Source organism: Mesoplodon densirostris, chromosome X (genome assembly GCF_025265405.1).
Source record: "Mesoplodon densirostris isolate mMesDen1 chromosome X, mMesDen1 primary haplotype, whole genome shotgun sequence".
In the NCBI taxonomy this organism is placed as follows: Eukaryota; Metazoa; Chordata; class Mammalia; order Artiodactyla; family Ziphiidae; genus Mesoplodon; species Mesoplodon densirostris.
The window spans coordinates 104,362,679-104,387,090 of NC_082681.1; the positions used below are offsets into that span (position 1 = coordinate 104,362,679).

A 24,412-nucleotide genomic window follows, 5' to 3' on the forward strand; every position below is an offset into this window, starting at 1 on the left:
ACTTACCTTGTTTTAATGACATGGCGGTGGGGTTAAAATTGATTTTGTACCAAGGGTTCTCAGCCGTGACTGCATATTATAATCACCTGGATGAAGGTTTTGAAAAACTACTGATGCCAGGCCCTTCTTCAGAGCAATTAAATGAGAATCTCAGGGGGTGGTGTCCAGCATAGAGACTTTTTTTTTTTTTTTTTTTTTTTTTTTTGCTGTACGCGGGCCTCTCACTGCTGTGGCCTCTCCCGTTGCGGAGCACAGGCTCCGGACACACAGGCTCCGCGGCCATGGCTCGCGGGCCCAGCCGCTCCGCGGCATGTGGGATCTTCCGGGATCGGGGCACGAACCCGTGTCCCCTGCATCGGCAGGCGGACTCTCAACCACTGCGCCACCAGGGAAGCCCCAGCATAGAGACTTTTAAAAACCTTGTCCTGTGATCCTGATTTGCAGCCTGGGTTCAAATCCTGTTCTTTTCAATCCTCCGAAGACCAATTTCATAGCATAGCAATCCTCATAGATAGGGCATTTCTCCTCATACATTTGCATTATTGATCAGCGTTTTTGGAATGGGAGAAAGCGTATGTCAGCATAGTAACTTCCTGGGTCATTTGTATCTTCTATTCCCTGCCCCATTGTTGATCCATGTTCATCCTAAGTAAGCCAATTTAAAAATTAATGTTCTCGGGCTTCCCTGGTGGCGCAGTGGTTGGGAGTCCACCTGCCGATGCAGGGGACACGGGTTCGTGCCCCGGCCCGGGAAGATCCCACATGCCGTGGAGTGGCTAGGCCCGTGGGCCATGGCCGCTGAGCCTGCATGTCCGGAGCCTGTGCTCCGTAACGGGAGAGGCCACAACAGTGAGAGGCCTGCGTACCGCAAAAAAAATAAAAAATAAAATAAAATAAAATCTCCCATACGATTATGAATCTATCTATTTCATCTTTTAATTCTACTAATTTTTACTTGTGTTTTAAGGCAATTTGTTAAGTGCATACAAATGTAGGACGGTTATGTCTACCTAGTGAATTAACTCTTTTATCATTGTGAAATGTGTCTTTTCCTCAAGAAATGCTTTTTGCCTTAGAGCTTCCTTTATCTGATATTAATTTATATATGCCACAAATATATTATTAATATATAGTATATGTGTATATATGTGATATTATTAATATATATATGATAATGTTGCATGGTATATCTTTTCCATCATTTTACTTTCAACTTTTATGCATCCCTGATATTTTTTATGTGTCACTTGTAAACAGCATATAGATGGGTTATATTTTGTTTTGCCTCTGGTCTTTTAGATGAAACATATGATCTAGTTATATTTATCATAATTATGATATATTGAAGTTAAAATATATTATCATTACTTGGTACCTATTTGTCTCACCTCTACTTTGTTATGTTTTCCTCTCCTCTTTTGCCTTGTTTTGAGGTGAGTATTTTTATTATTCCATTTCCCCACTCTATTAGCTTAGTAGCTATACATTTCTTTTTAACTTTTCCTTTATGGCTTATCATATACAAAATGCATCCTTGACTTGTCAAAATACAACTTGATACTTTTACCCACTTCACTGACAATGAAGCGGTCTTTGAACACTTTAACTCAATTTTTTTTCCTCTCAACTGATATTGTTATCCTGTATTTTAATTTGACATATCTGTTAAACTTCATAAGACATTATCATTATTGTTTTATAGAATTGATAATCATTAAATTATCCCCAAATTTACTCCTTTACTCTTCATTTCTTTCTATTTTGCCCAGATTTCTATCCAGGATTATTTGTCTTTTGCCAAAATAATAGATTTTTTTTAAGAAGCATCACGTTTTATTTATTATTTTTAATTTTTTTTAAAGGGAACTTTATTTTATTTATTTATTTATTTTTGGCTGCATTGGGTCTTTATTGCTGTGCACGGGCTTTCTCTATTTGCAGCGAGCAGGAGCTACTCTTCGTTGCAGTGCGCGGGCTTCTCATTGTGGTGGCTTCTCTTGTTGCGGAGCACGGGCTCTAGGCACGCAGGCTTCAGTAGTTGTGGCACGCAGGCTCAGTAGTTGTGGCTTGCAGGCTCTAGAGCGCAGGCTCAGTACTTGTGGTGCACGGGCTTAGTTGCTCCTTGGCATGGGGAATCTTCCTGGATCAGGGCTTGAACCCATGTCCCCTGCATTGGCAGGCAGATTCTTAACAACTGTGCCACCAGGGAAGCCCCAAAATAATAGATTTTTGTATTTCTTGAAGTGTACTTCTGCTGGTGGCTAATTTTCTCAGTTATTTGCCTAATTTTTTATTACTTCATCTTCATTTTTGAAGGTTATTTGTGCTGGGTACACATTCTAAGTTCACGGAATTTTCTTCAGTATTTTGAAGGTGTCAAAATGCATTATCATTGAAGGCAAATGCATTGTCTTTGGTTTTCTATTGTTTCTGTGAGCAGTTAGATGTCAATCTTCTTGTTTGACTTTTGTAGGTAATTTGTCTTCTTTGTTGGGAGGGGATGATACTTCATAATTTTTCAGCTTCCTTTGGTTTTCAATCATTATACTGTGATGTGCCAAAATACAGGTTTTATTTTATTCATTCTGCTTGGGGAATCTTAGGGATTCTTAGACTTGTGGCTTGAGGTCTGTGCTAGATATTCTCTGTGTCTCTACGTCCATGTTTTGACTCCTCTGCTTTGGGAAGCTGACCTATATGGATTACAATAGCTCCCATGCCCTCTGGTTTCAAGTTGAGTGCAGCCAGTGAGGAGCATTAGTAGGAGATCAGAGGGAGGGTGAAGAGATTAGGGTAATTATTCCTCTGGCTCCCTTTTTGGGAGGCACCCTTGGTTTGCTGTATCCCTTGACAAAAGGTTACTGTTCCTCTCAAAGTGGCCTTCTCTACATGATTGTTTAAGCCTCTCTTTCCCCTTAAACTTCTGGGCCTAGAAGTGGTGACAGCTCCAGCATTGCTAGCCCCAGGTTCTTGTAATATCAATAGTCATTCACCTGCCCACACCTTTGTAATTTGTCCCTTTGTAAGTGAGCCCCCCTCAGTTTATGCCAATTGGAGTGTGCCATCTTCTTCATCTTGGCAACTGACTGATACAGTAACTAGTATCAAAAGTAGCCTGTGATGGTTAATCTTAGGTGTCAAGTTTTCTGAGCCATGGTGCCCAGATATTTAGTCAAACATTATTTTGAATGTTTCTGTGAGGGTATTTTTGAATGAGATGTATATTTAACTCAGTGGACTTTGAGTAAAGCAGATTGCCCTCCATAATGTGGGTGGGCCTCATCTAATCAGTTGAAGGACTGACTAAAACAAAAGGCTGACCTCCCCCAAGTAAAAGAGAATTCTCTAGCAGACTGCATTCTGATTTCATCTGCAACATAGGCTCTCCTGGTTCTACAAAAGGGTGCCTTTGGACTTGAAATGCATCTCTTTCCTGAATCTTCAGGTTGCTGGCCTTCCCCATCAGATTCTGGGCTCACCAAGCCTCCACAATTGTGTAAGCCAATTCCTTAAGATAAATTCCTTTCTCTATATACACACATCCTATTGGTTCTGTTTCTCTGGAGAACCCTGACTAATACAGGGTATCAGGAATTAGATCCTCATGAAATAAATCCTTAAATGTTCATATTCTGAGGAAGTTCATGGATAATCTTCCTGCTGAGAATCATGAGGCATGAGTAATTCATGGCATGAGGTGACATCATGATTACTCACATTATCACCAGAGGGTGAAATGCATGTGGAGGGCAAGGCATTGGGGGTCAAGTTGTTGTAGCATAGTATGAAAGTACTAATAAAGATTGGAGAGTCACCTGGAATCTTATTGTAACTTTGGAAAGCACATATAGGGAAAACAGAAATTAAGAGTTATGAATATAAAATTTAAAACATGCACTAAAAAATTAGAAGGCCTCCAGGGCAGGTTTGCCAGAGTCCCACATTTCCCATAATTGTACAACATCACATTGATCCATGACATTGGTGACATTACAGTGGTAATCACTAGGTCCATATAAATGCAATAGATGTGCAGTTTAAAATGTGCTGCTTGGACTTCCCTGGTGGCACAGTGGTTAAGAATCAGCCTGCGAATGCAGGAGACACGGGTTCAAGCCCTGGTCCGGGAAGATCCCACATGCCACGGAGCAACTAAGCCCGTGCACCACCACTACTGAGCCTGCACTCTAGAGCCCGTACTCCGCAACGAGAGAAGCCACCACAATGAGAAGCCTGTGCACCTCAGCAAAGAGTAGCCCCCGTTCACCGCAACTAGAGAAAGCCCGCGCGCAGCAGTGAAGACCCAACGCAGCCAAAATAAATAAATATTTTTAAAAAAAGTGCTGCTTAACACATAGAGGTGACCCATCAACTACGGTATCATTCTAATGTGAGAACAAGTTGGTCATGCAACCACCTGAAACCAAAAACATTAGCCATAATTTGTATCCTACATATAAGATGGTGGAGTTGGCAGAGGCTCAAGTAACATGAAATAGTTGTGATAGTCTCTGCCTCTGTAGCTGGTCAAGAGGATGGATGCTGAGGGCAAACATGGTAGACTGTTATTAGGTTCCTGAACTATTCATTATGGATTCCCCCATACCCACCTCCCCAACACACATCAGTGTAAATAAATCCTTACTGAATTATTATATTTTGAGTGTTCCTCTGCTTCCTCTAGAAGATCTGATTAATAAGTTCTTCAATCACTTTTGGAAAATTTTCAGCTATTATTTCATCAAATATTGCTTCTGTCCATTCCTTCTCATCTCCTTTTGGAACTCCAATTATATGCGTTAAACATTCTCATGGTGTTCCTTTTGCCTCTATGATTTCTTACATATTTTATATTCATTTATGCCCCATTCTGAATATTTTCTGGTGACCTGTTTTTAAAATTTCACTAATTAAATCTTCAGCTTTGTCTAAACTACTATAGAACCCATCCTTTAAATTTTCAATCTTGGTTATTGTGTTTCGCACTTCTAGAAATTCCATTTGGATATTTTCCATACTTTCCAGTTCTTTGAGGAAATTCTTAATATTATCTCAAATACATTAAGCACATACATTTTAAGGCCTATTCTGATAATTCTACCATCTAGATCCCTTGTTGAGTTGTTCCCATTGTCTGTTGATTTAGGATAATGTTGTTTTGTCTCTGTATGAGCCTAGTTATATTTTATTGTGCATCCGATGATATACGTGAACAATTATGTATCTAATTTGAGGCCTAGGATGATGTTTTCTTCCTCCAGAAAGAATTTACATTTGCTTTTGGAAGTTGGCTAGAGGCATTAGCAATGCCACATCACCTTAATGCAATTTCAGGAATTGAAGTGATTTAAAACTGAGCTTCAGTGCCTGCAAGATCAAGTTTTATCGTTTGACACTTTTTCCTAGGGTGTAATCCTTGGATTCTCAACCCAAAATATGATTGTTACCAAAGATCTCCTCCTTGGCAGGGCATGGAATCTGATTATTTTACCTCTTGGCTCATAAGCAAAAGGCTTTGCATCTTCTACCCCCACAGGGGGAAAATATTTGTCCCAAATGCTTTGCTCGTGCTTCTAGGTTGCATGCTTCTCCAGGTCTTAGATGCATAATTCTTCCCCATATTATCAAAACTCCAATTCCTTTGAGCAAATGCTTATTATATTTTGCACAACCTTCCTAATTGGCAGTGAAAGGGTTAGTTCTAATTACTTAGACCACCATTACAGAAGCCTTTAAATATAATTTGAATGGTTTATAAAATGTGTCTAAATGTTTTATCAGTTATTTCTATGAAGAACACTTCTCAACAATAGAATCTATTAAGATTTGGAGGAAAAATAATTATTAAAATCTCTCAAACAGAAATTGCATATAGCTATTTTAAGCATAAATCCAGATATAAAATATTATTCATGAAAGCAAGATTGAGGGTCTCATTAAAATATTTGAAAGATTTCATTTGGAAGTTTTTACAAATTAAATTTTTAACACCTTTTTCATTTTATTTTTTCCTTACAATTATATAACTTAAAGAAAATATTTTTTAATCAAACACCATAAAAATACCCCAAAGCCCCTCTAGTTCACCCCAATGTATCATGCAACTATTACTATCTTTTATATATGGACCACAGCATGAAAATAGTTGGTAAGGACTTTCCTAACAACAATTATTTCACATCCCTTTTTCCTTTCCAGTAGCACTCACTTTTCACCATAGAAGGTGAAAATACCAAACATGTGTTTTCCCATAGGTTTTGCCAAGGGAGGAGTCACATGACTGAATGTTGGCAAATGGGAGGGACCTCAGGAGAAGACTCCACGGGATTTCAAGTAAAGATTTGCCTTCCTAAAATAAATTGATCAACCCAAGTCAATGTCCATTTTCTTCATTGGATGTGATACCTTCATTCCTTGTGATACCAGAACTGCTGCAGCCACGTGTGGCCATGACTAAATATTGCTGATATGCTGAGGATAGTAGAATGGAAAGGAGGAAAGCACAGAGACTCCAAAAAGTTGTTGAGCAACTGAACCAACGTAGAACATCTCTACCTCTGTATTTCTGGCTATGCCAGAAAACAAATGTCCTTAGTATTTCAGCTCATCGTACTTGAATCTTCTGTTACTTGCAACCAGGATACTAACTAATAAAGCTACGGTGGTTTTAAAGCATGGTCCCCAAACTGTTTGACACTTGTGCCATTGAAAGGTAGGCAACTTCTAGAAACTGGAAAAGGGAAGGAAATGGATTCTCTTCTCGAGCCTCCAAAGGGAACGTAGTCCTGCAGACTCATTTTAGATTTCTGACCTCTAGTACTGTAAAACAATAAATTTGTGCTGCTTTAAGCCACTAAATTTATGATAATTTGTTACAACAGCAATAGGAAACTAATACAATGATTAAGAACTTGGGTGCTGCTAGCTGCTATCAGCCTCCTTAAGTTTAAATCCTTCTTCTACTACTTACTGGATATATGATCTTTGGCAAATTACTTAAACTCTCTGTACCTCAGTTTCATCTTGAAAGATGGGATGATGGTAACAGAACCAAACCTGCTGGGTTCTCACGTATTTAAATGAGAAAATCCTTAGGATTATCTGAAACTTCGTAATTTTTAAATAAAAGTAACCATTGTTCTGCTAATATTTATAATTTGATTTAGTATATTTGTACCTTCTCTCCTACAAATTAAAGTACTTTTGTTTTTTGGGTTTTTTTACATAGTCATGGAGGAGGAGGGGTGTAAGAGCATCTGCTTCAGGAGTTGTAGTACATACAGCACATCTCATTTGATCCTCACAATCAGCCATGAAATAGGTGTAATTTTGTTTTCATAGGAGAAGACTGAGGCTGTGGGAGGTTAATTTTTCCAAGTGACATAGCTAGTAAGAAGACAAATCAAAGCAGCTTGCTCACCATTGCATTCACTACACTTATTTGCTGGATGATGATGCACGAATATGTGCAAATAACCATGGCAGTGGGCACTCATAAATACTGCAGAGTTTAGACGGACTGACACCAGGTCACCCCATCTGATCCACACCGGCACAAATCCCAGCTCTTTAACACCCAACCCTGGTTTCCAGAAAGGTTGGAGGTAACAGAGAGACACTTCCAGTCGCAGGAATCCTGCGGGAGGGTGGGATGGGAGTCCGGGAGGCGGGGGTGCCGGGAAGGTGGTAACACTGTGACGCAAAGGCGGGGCCTGCGTGGGGAACGCCCCGGGTCATAACCGGGGGGCGGGGCCTCCCCGGGGCCAGTACGCGGCCGCGTAGCTAGACCTGCCCATCCCTCAGCCCCCTAGGAGAGCTGGCGCCACGATGGAGGAGTACCATCGCCCCTGCGACGAGGTACCGCCCCTTCACCGCCCGCGAGCGACCCCCGTCCGCCTCGGCGCTTAGTCTTGGCCGCGTGGTCTCCCGGCACCCGGCGGCCACGAGAGTTGGGGTGCGGCGTCCTCCGAGCCCGGATCCTCTCCTCGGGGCCCGGGATCCGCCCCGCCCATCCTCGGCTCCCCACCCCGAGGCCCTGAGGGTGGGCTGAGAGTCGGGGTGGCAGGGGCTGCTGGGAGCCCAGGGGGCTGGCAGTGGGGTCGGGGCCGAGGGGTGGAAGGCCTGACTCGGGGTGCGTGGGGTAGGGATGGGGTGGAGGGAGCCGCCGGTCTGCAGGGCGGGCCTCGAGAACCGGTCTTCCCGGCTGCTTCCTCCGCCCCTTGGAGTCCCCAAAGCAGGTGCCGCATCCCCGCCAAGCGAGGCCCTGGTGGCAGAGCCGGTCCCGCTCCCGGGCACTCTCGTCTGGGTGGTTTGGAAGGAGGCGCCTTATGGATTAAGGAGCCCTTGCTTACTGACTCAGGCTTCCCGAAACCTCACCAGAATCCCGTGATGTCATCTGTCATCTTCCTGTTACTGATGGGGGACTCTGACTTTCATGGCGGCTAAGTGACTTGCCCAAAGTTAGAACTGCCAGGAATGACAGATGCTCCATTTGAACCCAGACCTCTGACTACACAACCACAACTCTGGCTTCACTTTAACCACGATGAGGATGAGGCCTGTTGGATCCCAGGATAACCTGTGACAGGGCAGTATAAACAAAGACATCTTCTGTCCAGTGGTAGCCACAGGTGAATGGTGCGGTGAAATAAAAGTAGGCAGGCACGTGGTGGAGGTGCAGCATAAAATGGTGTATCATTAGACCCCTGAAAGGGGCTTCCGGACCATTCATCTTTAGGATGTGGGCTTCTGCAGAAGCTAAGACCACATTTAAATTCATTACTTCTACGCTGCAGTTGGCATACACACTTCAAGGTTAGTGGTAAAGTGTTCTTATTGTAGAAATTGAAGCACAACCAATTTCACCCTCAAGAAGCACTAGTCTGCTGACTCCTAAGAGGTTCTGTACTGCAGTATCCCCTAAATACCTATGTTTAAAAAGAAATAAAATTACATGTGTTACCATGGCCACCCAGTACAACCTGATTATCGGGTGACCTTCCAAATTGAAGTGGAATGGACATCCCATTTAATTTGTAGACCACTTTTGAAAATAGGTAAGGACCTTATTTGCAGGTAAAATGACCATTTTAATAGGGGCAGTTGTGACACCTGTTTTCGGGATATTTCTGATTATTTAGGTATTTTTATTCCTTTGTTGTTGGGGAATTATCTGGTGTAATTAAATCTGTACTCAAGATGATACTTAGTTTCAGAATTTACTTGGTTTTTGAACTGTTTTGTTGTATAGTGGGATTTACAAACATGCTGATGTCATAGAGCACCTAAAAACGTCGCTATGGAAACAAACCATGTACTACCTGAAGTGCTTTGGTTTAGATTGCAATCTTATCAGGTAGCCTAGTTCTTGACTCTAGGACATTTCCTTGTCATTAATGGTTGCTTTTAACTCAAGATTGTATCAAGCCACTCCACAGGAAAGACTAAGTTGCCAGACCTGTTATATTATAGGTCTATATAGATTATAGCTCTAACATATTATTTATATGTTATAAAGTGACATTAATTTGGAATGACCAAGTATTTTCATAACCTTTAACTCAGAAAAGCCACATTTTTGCCAAGCATAAGTTAAAAACAAACTTGAAACTTATCTATTCAGCATTCTTTTCTCACTCCCCCTCATTCTCACTTAGCTGCAACTATTTCCTGTGTACTGATAACACATCCTTATACCCACCTCCTATTTCCTGAGCTTTACAATCCAATGATCCTCAATCTCTGGTGTTCATCAAAATCACCAGTAAAGCACTTCTTTTTTCTTGTGCTGTCCATATCTATTTAAAAATTTTAAATTTTATATTGGAGTATAGTTGATTTACAGTGTTGTGTTAGCTTCAGGTGTACAGCAAAGTGATTCAGTTATACATATACAAGTATCTATTCTTTTTCAGATTCTTGTCCCATGTAGGTTATTACAGAGTATTGAGTAGAATTCCCTGTGCTATACAGTAGGTCCCTGTTGATTATCTGTTTTATATATAGTCGTGTTATATGAGTAAAGCACTTTTTAAAAAAACATAGTTGCCCAGGCTCTGCCTCAGAACTAATCAATCAAAATCTCCATGGAGGTAGGTGGGGAAAGCATTTTGCAATTTTCAAGATGATCAAGGTGGGATTAGTAGCCTCAGTAGACTTAATGCCCCTTTTCACTGTGGTCTCCTGTCACTAAAACCTGTCTAGGGGGCTTCCCTGGTGGCGCAGTGGTTGAGAATCCGCCTGCCGATGCAGGGGACTCGGGTTCGTGCCCTGGTCTGGGAAGATCCCACAGGCCGCGGAGCGGCTGGGCCCGTGAGCCATGGCCGCTGAGCCTGCGCAGCCGGAGCGTGTGCTCCGCAACGGGAGAGGCCACAACAGTGAGAGGCCCACGTACAGCAAAACAAACAAACAAACAAACAAAAAAAAACAAAAAAAACCTGTCTAGGCCAGCCTAGGTTATTCTGTGTAGCATCATAGCTACCAGGAAAAGGAAGTCTGTGTTGAAAACAACTTTATCTTTTGTTTTCCATCTTTAGGTCGGCTTCAATGCTGAGGAAGCCCACAATATCGTTAAAGAGGTGAGTTACATATCTTGTTCATCTTGAAGACTGATGCATTGGTTGAAATTTTAAAAAGCTGTGTTTTGACTTTCGGCACAAAGTTAGAAACCTTAGTATTAAAGCAAGATTTTTCATATTTATTCACTAATTCTTTATAGAGGTGCTTCTATGTTTGTTGTGTTGGATGCTGTCAGGCATCTTGGGGCTTACCCTGAAAGGGATATTTAAATATTGATCTAGAAAACTGGTTTGCTGTTTTCTAAAACTGATTCTCTGTCTTTTGAATAAAAGAACTTTTATTCCAGTGGGGCCAAATATTATTTTAAATGTTAATGCCCTAAAAGTATACAGGTAAGTTATATGTATAGTATAATAAACATATAATTATAGTATATACATACATATATATGTGTGTGTACATATATATATTATATATATGTGTGTATATATAATATATATATATATATATATCTCAAGTAAGTAAAAGACTCTAGTAATATCTGCTTTGGTTATTGTATGCTTTTTTTTAGCCCAATATAACTGGAAAAATAGGGACTTCCAGTGGTTAAGACTCTGCACTCCCAATGCAGGGGGCACAGGTTTGATCCCTGGTCGGGGAACTAAGATCCTGCATGCCACATGGCACAGTCGCACACACACACACACAAAGATTGGAAAAGTAATCACTTAATATCTTTTAATATCTTTTAGACACTGATATGACGGTAAATCAAATTCTTCAGAAAAATATTTGAAATATAATATCTGGTCCTCGTGTTAGGCAAATAGACAAGAAGTTCTCTTTGGGACTTAGTGTTGGCAGAGGAACTTTAATTATTCTAGTGGTATCACATACAGACTAACTGTGGGTAAGGTATTTATGAACACTTTTAATAGTCCTGAGTCATTTTTTTTTTTTTTTTTTCTTTTTGCTGTATGCGGGCCTCTCACTGTTGTGGCCTCTCCCGTTGCGGAGCACAGGCTCCGGATGCGCAGGCCCAGCGGCCATGGCTCACGGGCCAAGCCGCTCCGTGGCATGTGGGATCCTCCCAGACCGGGGCACGAACCCGTATCCCCTGCATCGGCAGGCGGACTCTCAACCACTGCGCCACCAGGGAGGCCCCTGAGTCATTTTTAACTGTGCCAAATCCTAGAAAAAAATAAGCTGGCCCGGAAGGTAGGCTTGTATTGTGGGCATGGCTGTTGCGGCCTGTGTCCTAGCAGCAGGCCCCAACTACCTTTAGGCTTGGCTGGATTGGCTTGCCCTCTGGGCACTGAGCACCGTCTCAGTCCTGAGACGATGCCTTACCTGCCTGAATGCTTAGGGCATGAGCTCACCCGGAACTCACCCAGGGCTGGCCTTGTAAAACTAGGATCAACCTGAGGTCTGAGAGAGCTGGATAGGCACCTGAAAATCCCGCCATATTTTAATAGTTCAAAATCATGTATTAGAACTTTGTAGCCAGGAATATATCATTATTAAAACAAAATGCAAATGTTTTCGATACCTTGACAATGCAAAAGCACAAATGAGGGCAATGGCGGGGGTGGAAGAAGGGATGGAGGTCATGGGAGGGCAGGAGTGATAACAGCCTCAAAGTGGAAAGTCAAGAGAGACTGGCCTTGGTGGATGGAACATGAAGCAAAGGATGCTGGGGTATTGGAGGAATCTTTTAAATAGTACCTTCTTCTTTACCCACATTACGAACCATATGAAAAGACCAAAGAGTTAGTAGAAAGAGAACCAAATATCACCTTTATTATTGATAAAAACTGAGTTGGAGATTGGAGCTTGTTTTGCTAACTCCCTACCGGTTCAGTTCAGACCTTGGAAGAGGCATCCAAGGGAAAGTTAGAGCCAGCGGAGAGAAACACTCAACCAGGCTGGTGCCTTTCGTTGGTCTGGGTGAAGAGGGAAGGAGAAACCAAATAGCCAAGTCCAAGGCATTTGGGAGATTGGCTCTCCCAGATGAGAAGGGTACCAACCAGTAACTCACTCCACCTCCATGGGGAGGAATAATAACAGGTGGGACGAGAGGCCAGGGATGATAAGGAAAAAATCCTCTGCGTGAAAGGAAACATCCGGAGTAGAAAAGAAACATGCTCCTAATACTGTAAATATATTGAAGTAAAAATTGCAAACTCATTATATTGAGGGACGTGGGGAGGGGGGGCAGGAGGTGGCAGGTGGTCCTAGGGAACTAAATTTTCATCTGTCATAGCAGGAGCTCTAGGGATGTTGTCTATAATTCATAAATCAAGAAATAGTGATATAAACATTATTTAGATATGTGAGTGACCTTTAAGAGATAAAAAAAACAGTTGTACCCTAAAAGTGTTTCTTCTGTGGAAGGGGGCTGGGGATGGGAAAGGGTGGGGAGGGGATTCTTATTTTTCATTGTAAGCTCTTCTGTTCTGTTGGCTTTTTAAACCCACGTGCATGGGTTACTTTGATGGTTTGTTCAGTTAAAAGAACCATGCTTCTTAAAATGAGATACCCATATTGAGTGGTGGCTAGGAGGTCCTAGAAGCCACTGGGTGTATTTTTTTTATTTAAAAAAAAATTATTTATTTATTTAGGCTGCGTAGGGTCTTAGTTGCAGCACGTGGGATCTTTCATTGTGGCGCGCGGGCTTAGCTGCCCCGCGGCATGTGGGATCTTAGTTCCCCGACCAGGGATCGAACCAGTGTCGCCTGCATTGCAAGATGGATTCTCAACCGCTGGACCACCAGGGAAGTCCCCACTGGGTGCATTTTAGAGCATCAATTTTACTTCCATACTTGCAAGAGGGAGTTAAGTAATATAAATAATTTAACACCATTTTCAAATGAAAACAAACTGATACACTATGGAGTCAAAAGCAAGCTTCATTTGAAATTTTCATATAAAATATGAGACTCGAAAGACATCTCAGGTTTGCCACAGCTGGCTTTCAGGTACCTGTGTATCCTCTTCCCTCCCCCTCTCTTCCCATGAGCCAACTGTCTGCCATTGAGGCATTCGAAATGTGAGAGGGGGAGAGGGAGAGAGGGAGGGAGAGAGAGAGAGAGAGCGAGCGCTATTTGAAAACATTTCAGCACTTCCCCGATGATTATACAGTTTCAGCAGGCATTTCTGTTTTTCTTATCTTTTGCTGATCTCCTTATTTCCTTAGAGTCCTTCCTCTGAGCCCCTATGCTAATATATATTTCCTGCTGAAGTCTTAGAGCCACTCACTTATTGGTGATATGCATATGCTTTATTTATTGTCAGTAATAGAATTTGCCCACAAATTTTCATATAAAAAGTGAGTTACAAATGGAATTAACTTGGAGCTTAATCTAAAGTATATTTGATTCAGGATGCCCAGAGAATATATCAAAGCCAGTATTACTTCAACAACAAACATGTATTGAGTGCCTGCTCCATGCCCGAGTTCTGAGTTTGGCCCTGGGAATACAGAGCAGGTTAAGGACCTCATTATCTAGTGGGCCTCCTGGTTAAGTGGTAATGAAGAAGGCTAAGTGTTAATTAATAGTAATTAGCAGGGCTATTTACAGTGGCATCCACAGGCCCCTGATATTTCTGTTGTTTGGAGCAGAACTTGAAGCGGTCCTCTTAGATAACCTGAAAGTAAACAAGGGCTTGTAGTTTCCCATTAAGGTACAGCAGTCGGGCTTCCCTGGTGGCGCAGTGGTTGAGAGTCCGCCTGCCGATGCAGGGGACATGGGTTCATGCCCCGGTCTGGGAAGATCCCACATGCTGCGGAGCGGCTGGGCCCGTGAGCCATGGCTGCTGAGCCTGCGCGTCCGGAGCCTGTGCTCCGCAACGGGAGAGGCCACGGCGGTGAGAGGCCCGCGTACCGCAAAAAAAAAAAAAAAAAAAGGTACAGCAGTCTAGGGAGAGGAAGAGGTTTCCCAAAGGCCATCATCAGCTTGGGAATGGTAAAGTCAGGATTAAATATTTGTCCTTGTGACCCTTGAGCCACTGACCCTCCTAACTCTTCATGTTACATTCTAGGAGAGTAATTTGAGCCACGTTGTTACTTTCTTCAACCACTCTAAATTTAATTTCTCTTTTTGCTTTTATGATTAGTGAAGAGTTTATACTATCCAGCTTAAGATTCCATATTAATTAGTGTCTCTACTATAGGCCAGTTGTAGTAAATGAAAGCTGCACACGTGCGTCTGTCTTACTAAGCTGGATTCTATAAATGAATTGAATGAGTGCTTTATTCTCCAGGCTCTATCACTTGAATAAAAAAATAATAGCAGCAAATAAGTCAGAGAAAGACAAATACTGTATGATCGGACTAATATGTGGAATCTAAAAAAATCCAAACTCATAGAAACAGAGTAGAATGGTGGTTGCCATGGGGTGGGGAAAATGTCGGTCAAAGGGTACAAACTTATAGTTATAAGATGAGTAAGTTCTGAGGATCTAACATACACCATGGTAATTATAGTTAACAGTACTGTATTGTATACTTGAAGGTTGCTGAAAGTAGATCTTAAATGTTCTCAATACACACACACACACACACACACACACACACAAACAAAAGGTAAGTATGTGAGGAAGTGAATGTTAACTAACCTTATTGTGGCAATCATTTCACAGTATAACATGTGTCAAATCATCACATTGTACACCTTAAACTGACACAATGTTGTATGTCAATTATATCTCAATAAAACTGGAAAGAATAAAATAACAGCAGCAATAATTATAATGATGTAATAATATCTGTCATTACTTATGTGTTTACTCTGTGGCAGTCAGTGTGTTTGAGCACATGGCTTTCCTTATCTCACCCCCCTCCTCACAACAACTTGATGAGGCTGTTATCCCTACTTTAAAGATTAGGAAAATAGGGGTTTCAAGAGATTAAGTCACTTGTAGAAGGTCACACAGGGGTGGCTGAGGTGACCTTAAAACCTAAGACTGTAATACTAAACCGGTGCTCTTAATCAAGTATCAGAAGTGGATGCAAGTAAACACCGTGGAAAATTAACTTTCTCTTTCTAGAGTGCCTAAAAACTAGCGTCTGTTGATGATTTACTTTTAGTGGCAGGTGTGCTTGTTGTTTGATAGCTAAGCATTTACATAATATGAAATAGGATATAATTATTGTACATGAGAAATATATTTTTTAATTGGTCTCATCCTTTATTTCTAGAATCTGAAACCTAGTTCAAATCCGAGCTGTTTCAAAGCCATTCTTTAACCAATTGATATCACCCTTTTAAAATCTCCACCCCCCCCATAATCCTTTTATGACATGACTTACCACCCTTGATTAGTCTTCCTTGTATTATAGAGTTCTTTTATTAGCTTCTCTGCTAGACTGTTAAGTTCTTTACAGCAGAGGCCACGTCACATTTATCTTTATATGGCCTGTAATATCTCATAGAGTGAGATAATGCATGCGGAAATGCTTTGAAAATTCTACAACAGTTAGAGATGATGCATAATAAATACTTAACAGATGCATATCTTGTAAGATGTTTTATTAGGTTATAAGTGTATTTTATGTTTTGAATAAATTTTTTGCTGTGATACGTGTATACTTTGTTTAATTGTCCTCTGCCCTTTTAGTGTATAGATGGAGTCTTGGGAGGTGAAGATTATAATCATAACAACATCAACCAATGGACCGCAAGCATAGTGGAACAATCCTTAGCACATCTGGTTAAGTTGGGAAAAGCTTATAAGTATATTGGTGAGTATCGGTGTCCTTCCTCACTAGTTTACTCACCTTTGTTCCTGTGGTTTTTCTCTGAATTTACAGAATGTAAATGAATGATAGACATGCAAGTTTGATACTAATAGGGGGTGAAGGACTTCTGACTTATTCATCACAAAAATAATCTGTGAAAATACCTAAAAGATGGAGATCTTTCACAACTCAAAAGCAGTGTGCGCTCCTGCCAACCATCTACTTGTCTTGGTAGCATCATCTTTTACATTTGCGTCGGTTATCTTCAGTGAAATTCCCTCAGCCCTACTGTCTTCCTTTTGTTAGTGCTATGCCTCCTTACGTGTAGGACTGTGAAGTGCCACACTACTTGTAAAGTGGAATATTTTCTTTGTTTTTGTGTCTGAATTATGCCCATGGGACAAGGCACATAATTTCTACCAGATTTTTCCTGCAGTACGGTCACCATTGGTTATGGCGCTGGGCAGCAAACAGACTGGACCCAGTGGGGTCAGAATCGTGCTGGTAAATAATCAAGATGAGAGACTTATTTTTTTCAATCCATTCGCTGAATGCTTTGTCTTCTGTTATTTTTATAGCTTTTAGAGCTCCTCACTCAAACACTTAGATATGTTTTCCTTCGTTTGTAAGTGTTCTTACTGTGCAACTTTATTTTTAGTGACCTGTGCAGTGGTCCAGAGGAGTGCATATGGCTTTCACACAGCCAGCTCGTGTTTTTGGGACACCACATCTGATGGTAAGAGACTTTAAGCTGATTCAAACAAAATCCAACTTCTAGCAAAGTCAAATAGTGTACTTGTTATCGAATCCTTATTTATCTCTAATTAAATTCCCACAAGACTTTATCAACAGAATTGCTTTGTACCTAGTGACAAGTATGCCATCAGACAAATAGGAAATATGAAGATTTAACAGATTGCAGGAAATATGATATTAAATTAACCTATGAAAAATGTGTGTATATATATATATTTCCTGGTAATTCTGATGTTTTGCTGGTATTTCAAAGTCCTTTTGTTGTGTGTTTTCAGGAACCTGTACTGTAAGATGGGAAAACCGAACCATGAACTGTATTGTCAATGTCTTTGCCATTGCTATTGTCCTGTAACAGGCTAAAAATGTTCGGCCAAAACCATTAACAAGAATTTGTCACTGTATCCTTTCTAAAAAGAGTAACAGTTACTTATTCGTGTGCTAAATGACAAGTGTGCAATATGCTTCAAAACTATCAACAAAAACTGAATAGTGCAAGCAAGCAATCTCATAGGAAGTAGGCAGATTATCTCATATTCCATACAGCATCATTTAAATAGGAAAACCTCAACATTAGCAAAAAACAAATGCAGAAATATGGCATGACATGAAAATACAATCTTATATTTATTTATACCGGCTTTTCACTAATAATATGTACCTAAGGAGATGGGGAAAACCATTCAGATAATTAAATTCTCTTTCAGCTAGAAAAGTTAACAGGGATAAATATATGAACAAAAATACTGCAAGGATAAATGTGGAGAAAATGATAATAATTAGTTAACACTTCTTAGTTTTTTATTTCTCCTTCTTAGTTGTACATATGATTTAGTGGAAAGTAATTCCATTCTTTTTTTTTTTTTTTTGGCTGTGCCACGCAGCTTGTGGGTTCTTAGTTCCCTGACCAGGGATTAAACTCGCGCCCTCGGCAGTGAAAGTGCAGAGTCCTAACCACTGGACCGCCAGGGAATTCCCTTAAATCAGCTTTTTAAATTTCAAATTCTTATTTACATTTGAGGGCGGATTAAATCATGTAACCTGAATTTCCTAGGTAAACAAAATTAGTTACAGTGTATGATGAAAAGTATATGACTCTAATAGCTGCCTTACAGTTCATTCATTCCATGTGTTACAAACATTTACTGAATGTCTGTTATGAGCTCTTTCTCTGCTAATTATAGTTATCAATATGCTGTTCAAATTCTAAGTTTCTTTTGGTACCTATTCAGTTGGACAACCAACATTTATGTTTGGGAAGGAAAAAAAAAGAGTTGTTTTACAAGAGAGGAAAAAAGTGAATCTGGTTATCCAGGTAGAAGTAAGCAAACGAAAAGCACTTATTGCTGACAGAATTATAGATGTAATTTTAAGAATTGCTCCTAAACAAGCAAAAAAATGCATAAAATATGCAACTCTTAGTTAAAGGCCTTATTAGTAGTATAATATACAAGTAGTAAATTTTGTCATTGCTTTAGTTACAATCATCTGTAAATAATTTTGAATACTTATTATGTGAGGTTCAAATTGAGTGGAGTAAAGTGTAAATTAAACGTATACAATCATTAGCAGGTTATTGAATATCTCAGGGCTTATGAAATTTATTAAGAAAATAAAAGATGAAAAATTAGGGTACACAGCTGGCCACCAAATGTGAAGTCAATTTGCTATTTAACCTTGGAAACAAAATCAATTTTGCATATTACCACTAATACATATAGGGAGTGGAACCATGATTCATTGAATTCTGGGGGGAAAGAAAAGCTTAGTGTTGACAATATTAAGATAGTATTCTTCTAGGAATACTATGTGCATGTTTGATATTTTGCTGAGTAACAATAATTGTTCAGTGTGTAAGAAGAAGATGAAGAAAATACAAGGATAGAGTTTAATGCAGTGATCTACATTTTGGGCACGTCAAAATTTATTAGTCATTACCTTTATGTTAGTTTACGCTGCTGGCTTTTGTGCCTTGAAGATTATAATAGTGACCAAAATACATCTGTGCAGTTAAGGCTTGCTTTTGATTATTGTTATTGAAGCCTGATTTTAAAAGAATAATAATCAGAAATACCTCGTGAACTTGCTATCTGCTCTGTTTCTAGTTAAAATGTAATAAAGATTATCTTCCTGCACTGTACGTTTGCTTCTGGATGTTCACTGAATAGTTAAAGAAATGGCATTGTCTTTAAGAAATTCTAAATAACAGGAATGAGGAAGAGAAATGAATGTCAGACCACATAGATACATTGTACAGAATAAATGCCATTAAAATAGCAACCCTAACCCAGTGTTCACCATTACAACATAAATAACAGCTCCTATTTTATGCCTTTTATTACTTTTAACAAAAAGTCATTTTAAAAAGCAGTATAAAATATATTCTGTAACTATTTATTAGCTTTTAATAACTATTTTTTGGCAAGGAATTTTGTCCTATTTGTCAACTTGCAATCGAGTTGTTGGCTGTTTTTTTGTTTTTAATTAAGGACTTTAAGTATGTAAAATTAGGGTATTCAGATGTAAGTACTAACTCGGATTTTTGTAAAGCTATAATTTTATGTTTGTAAAGTACCTGCATACAGTCCTAAATGATGGCAACATCTCATTACATTTTCTGTGGTAAAAAGTACTTTTTTGCTCTTCTTTCCACGTTGGGTGTTATTTAATTATGAGTCACTGAAAGCACTTTCACCACCTACTGTCATCATCACATTTTTAAGGTAATCTTACCATGCTGCAGATTATATTTTTAAAGCTTGAGTAAAAAACCTTGTCTATCCTTGATAACAGTTTTTTAAAAGTGGGAGAAAAATCTGTGATTTTTTTTGTAGCAAAGGAACCAGGTCTTTTTTTTTTTTTTGCGGTACGCGGGCCTCTCACTGTCCTGGCCTCTCCCGTTGGGGAGCACAGGCTCCAGACGCGCAGGCTCAGCGGCCATGGCTCACGGGCCCAGCTGCTCCGCGGCATGTGGGATCTTCCCGGACCCGGGCACGAACCCAGGCACGAACCCGTGTCCCCTGCATCGGCAGGCGGACTCTCAACCACTGCGCCACCAGGGAAGCCCGGAACTAGGCCTTTTTTATAGCAGACACCAAAGCAAAGTTTGAGAGATGAATTGAAAATTTCACTCCATGTGCTACAATCTACCCAAGGGGAACTTGTTTTATAATCTAGAAGATGGAGCTGTACTTGTGGCTAAAGAGGCTTATAGTTTCAATGTCTAATAATTCAGTAAAATTGACCTTTGCATATTTACTAAATTCCCTATGAAAGGATCTTAAGCATTCAGCCCTTACAAGAGTTAGATAGCCACCATCAATATACATTAACCTCAGTGGTCCAGGAGATTCTAGCCCACCTTGTCTAATTGCAAATCCCATATTTCTCACTGCGGTCCCACTCAATGTCACCCCATGTCATCCTTGGATATGTAGGATATATTGACAATCCAGGCCTAATTAGAAATGGCCCCTAACTGCTTCATAAAGGGTAGTATCTCTTCCCAAAATGGTTTCTAAGGATCTCAGAGATGAAGCGGGAACTTTGTACAGACACTCGCAGCATCACCGGGATGGTATGTATCTTCCCTATAGGACACAAAACGTGGGCTACTATCCCCACTCTGGGATGCTTTAAAGGTGAAGCCTATATGGGGAAGTTTCTTTGCAGTTCTACCTAACCAGGTCAGGGAATTTGATGCCTGGGCTTATCCAGTAATGTATATTCAACTTTCTTCATGCCAAAATCAACCTTTTTTATTTTACTGAATGCTGTGTCTTTTTAGATATTTTTATGTATGCCCACTTCTAACTTGAGATATTTCAGTCTGGGTTTCTCAGGGCAGAGTTTTACATGAGGCAGTATTATTACTTAATGAAAGTTCTGTTATTTTCATCCCTATAATGCCTTATGGAGAAAATCTCTGTGAAAATTAATAGATTGTATCATGTACCGACCTTTTCTTAACCTGTAATTTTGTAGGCTAGGAATTTGGATTAAGCTGCATGAGCTAACATAGGCTTTCACGGTTAGTGCTCATATAGAATACCACCCAAAATGATCAGGATTAGAGTAGTGGTCTCTGAATAATTAAATTAAAGCAAACTTGTTCTGTAAAGGGCCAAAAAGTAAATATCTGAGACATTATAGGCCTTTGCAACTACTCAAGTATGCTGTTGTGGTTTGAAAACAGCCCAAGACAGTATGTAAATGAATGGGCATGACTGTGTTCCAATAAAACTTTATTTACAAAAACAGGTGGCAGGCTGGTCATAGTTTAACAACCCCTGTATTAGAGTAAGAGGTGTTTCCTAGCCACTTAAAAAATTATACCTTAATAATTTGAGAATTTTTTTCTTTTTGTTGTTCTCAGTTATAAACAATGGAACACAAAGCACTTTTATATGTTATGTTTTCATTATCTTGGACTCAGAGACCTTACCAGTAAACCAAACCTGTACTCTCCTTATTAAAAGAAAGAAGGGCTACAAATCAACTTCTCCAAAACTAAAGTATTCCTTTTTTGATGTATATCACCTAACTTTTCACAAGTTTACAGATAATTTTATATCTTATTATCTTGGAGTTCATTTTACAACCTTAGTTTAAGGAATGTTATTATAAAAAGGTTAACGTTTTGTTATTTACTGATTTTTGCTTTTCTTGTGGCTAAGATGGACTCTATTCTACCCAGAGAATCATCCATGCATACTGGACATGGCAGTCGCCCATTCAATGCCTCCTCTTAGAAGTCACACACACACACACACACACACACACACACACACACACACACACACACGAAACTGCACAGCCCACAGATGAAATGACTCTGCCCCATAGTTTGGGGAAGTAGATGTTCTTTACCCAGGAATGGCTACATATTGCGCTAGGCATGAGCACCTGACCCAATGATGGTTTATCCATAGATTGGTTTTTTTTTTTTTTTTTTTTTTTTGCGGTATGCAGGCCTCTCACTGTTGTGGCCTCTCCCGTTGCGGAGCACAGGCTCCGGACGCGCAGGCTCAGCGGCCATGGCTCACGGGCCCAGCCGCTCCGCGGCATGTGGGATCTTCCCGGACCGGAGCACGAACCCGCGTCCCCTGCATCGGCAGGCGGACTCTCAACCACTGCGCCACCAGGGAAGCCCCCATAGATTGGTTTTTAATCCATAAGGTAGCTGGGATACATTAAGCCAAGCAAAGTGTTGATAGTTCTCCCTGAATTTTGGATCAGAAAATAAGGAGAGCATTATTCAATAGGAGAAAACAGGGGCAGATGAAAAGAAAAGCAGAAGTCTCGTCAAGGACTCATCCAAGTTTTCTTATTAGCAGAACTGTCATCACAGCTGCCCTCTCCTCTTGCTACCACACTCCAATCCAGAGAAGACAGACCAAACTTCCAGTACCAGCGACACCAGCAGCAGTGTTGAGAATGGTGTCAGCAGCAAATGTGGCAGAGAGAGTGGTGTATTAGGGAGCTGGTTGATGGGAATGGTCTGGTAGATGGCTTAGAATCACCAGCATAGGGTGATAAAAAACAGAACAAAAACCTGTACACAAACATTCATAGCAGTGTTACTAGTAATAGCAAAAAACTAGAAACCACTTTGACCATCAGTGGATGAATGGTTTAACAAACTGTGGTACATACGTGGACTACTACTCAGAAAACACACACACACAAGAAGTTGTATGACTCTCCAGAGAATTACGCTGAGTGAAAAAGCCAATCCTAAAAGAATACTGTATGATTCCATTTATATGACATGTTTAAAACAAAAGTTTAAAAAATGAGGTTGGAGATAGTGGAGGGAGAAGGAGGGAAGGGGGCAGGAGGGAGGGGGGCGGTGGTTATAAAAAGCCGACATGAAGAATCCTTGTGGTATTGGAACTGTTCAGTATCTTGGCTTTGGTGGTAGATACACAAACTTACACATTATAAAATTGGGTAGAACTAAATACACACAAACGAGTACAAGTAAAATTGGGAAAATCTGAATAAGGTGGGTGGATTTATCAATGTCAGTATCCTAGTTGTGATATTGCAGTAGAGGTTTGGACAATGTTTCCATTTGGGGAAATTGGGAAAAGGATACAGGAGATTTATCTCTACTATTTCTTATGACTGTATGTGAATTTATAATGATATCAATAAAACTTACAATTAAAAAATGAAGGGCTTCCCTGGTGGCGCAGTGGTTGAGAGTCCGCCTGCCGATGCAGGGGACACGGGTTCGTGCCCCGGTCTGGGAAGATCCCACATGCCGTGGAGCGGCTGGGCCCATGAGCCATGGCTGCTGAGCCTGCGCGTCCGGAGCCTGTGCTTCGCAACGGGACAATGAGAGGCCCACATACCGCAAAAAAAAAAAAAAAAAAAAAATTGAAGATGGGGGCTTCCCTAGTGGCGTAGTGGTGAAGAATCTGCCTGCCAATGCAGGGGACATGGGTTTGAGCCCTGATCCAGGAAGATCCCACATGCCGCCGAGCAGCTAAGCCCGTGTGCCACAACTCTAGAGCCCACGAGCCACAACTACTGAGGCCGCAGGCCACAACTACTGAACCCACGTGCTGCAACTACTGAAGCCCACGCACCTAGCGCCCACGCTCCACAACAAAGAGAAGCCACTGCAATGAGAAGCCTGTGCACCGCAACAAGAGTAGCTCCCGCTGGCTGTAACTAGAGAAAGCCCGCGCGCAGCAACGAAGACCCAATGCAGCCAAAAATAAATAAAATAAAAATAAATAAATTAAAAAATGAAGATGGACTAAAGACAATTTCATATAAAAGAACATAAAAAAGCAGATCAACTTTTGGTCGGTTTTATTGTCTATAAATTCTCTACAATGTGCCCTCTTATTGCTTGTACCCAGGGAAGACCACTCCCACCATTGCTCATGATATACCACTGGATAGAGACATAATAAAAGAGAAAAAGTGAGTTGCCAGAACAGCCAAGCTCTTCTGTAATGAGATGATCTCTTAATCTGGAAAATCCTATGCCTTGACTCTCTTAAATTTGAGCTTCTGAATGATTCATTGTAGCAAGGAGAGAATTACACTTAGACCAAAGAAGTGTTAGTTTTCCCTAAAGTATATCAGAGATATGGAAGAGGACTAACTATTTCAGTAAAAATCAGGGTACTTTTTATAGTTATTTATCTGTTTATCAGTCAATGGACATTTGGATTATTTCTCATTTTTCACTATTCTGAAAAATGCTGCTATGAACATTTGTGAACAAGTTTCTATGTGGCCATATGTTTTCATCTCTCTCGGGTATATGCCTAGGAATGTAATTGCTGGGTCACATGGTATGAAAGGTGAGGTGACTATTGGATTCTGGTAAGTAATCAACAATGCCCACGACACTCCCACAAAGAAATCCTCTCACGTAAT

General features: G+C 40.5%; 1 protein-coding gene across 1 annotated transcript; it reads left to right on the forward strand.

Annotated features, from left to right (window-relative positions):
- Positions 1-7,753: 7,753 nt before the first annotated feature.
- DYNLT3 (dynein light chain Tctex-type 3) lies at positions 7,754-19,151 on the forward strand. Its single transcript, XM_060086845.1, has 5 exons — positions 7,754-7,857; positions 10,536-10,577; positions 16,138-16,261; positions 16,917-16,994; positions 17,290-19,151. Exons 1-5 carry the CDS (start codon positions 7,828-7,830, stop codon positions 17,364-17,366), a joined length of 351 nt encoding a protein of 116 aa, XP_059942828.1. The 5' UTR covers positions 7,754-7,827; the 3' UTR covers positions 17,367-19,151.
- Positions 19,152-24,412: the final 5,261 nt, after the last annotated feature.

What these genes read in the sequence shown, in the direction of transcription:
- DYNLT3 (XM_060086845.1), top strand. Translation starts at nt 7,828, where the DNA reads ATGGAGGAGTACCATCGCCCCTGCGACGAG. An exon ending in ACCATCGCCCCTGCGACGAG is followed by an intron (nt 7,858 to 10,535) that starts GTACCGCCCCTT and finishes TTCCATCTTTAG; the next exon opens with GTCGGCTTCAATGCTGAGGA. An exon ending in CCCACAATATCGTTAAAGAG is followed by an intron (nt 10,578 to 16,137) that starts GTGAGTTACATA and finishes CTGCCCTTTTAG; the next exon opens with TGTATAGATGGAGTCTTGGG.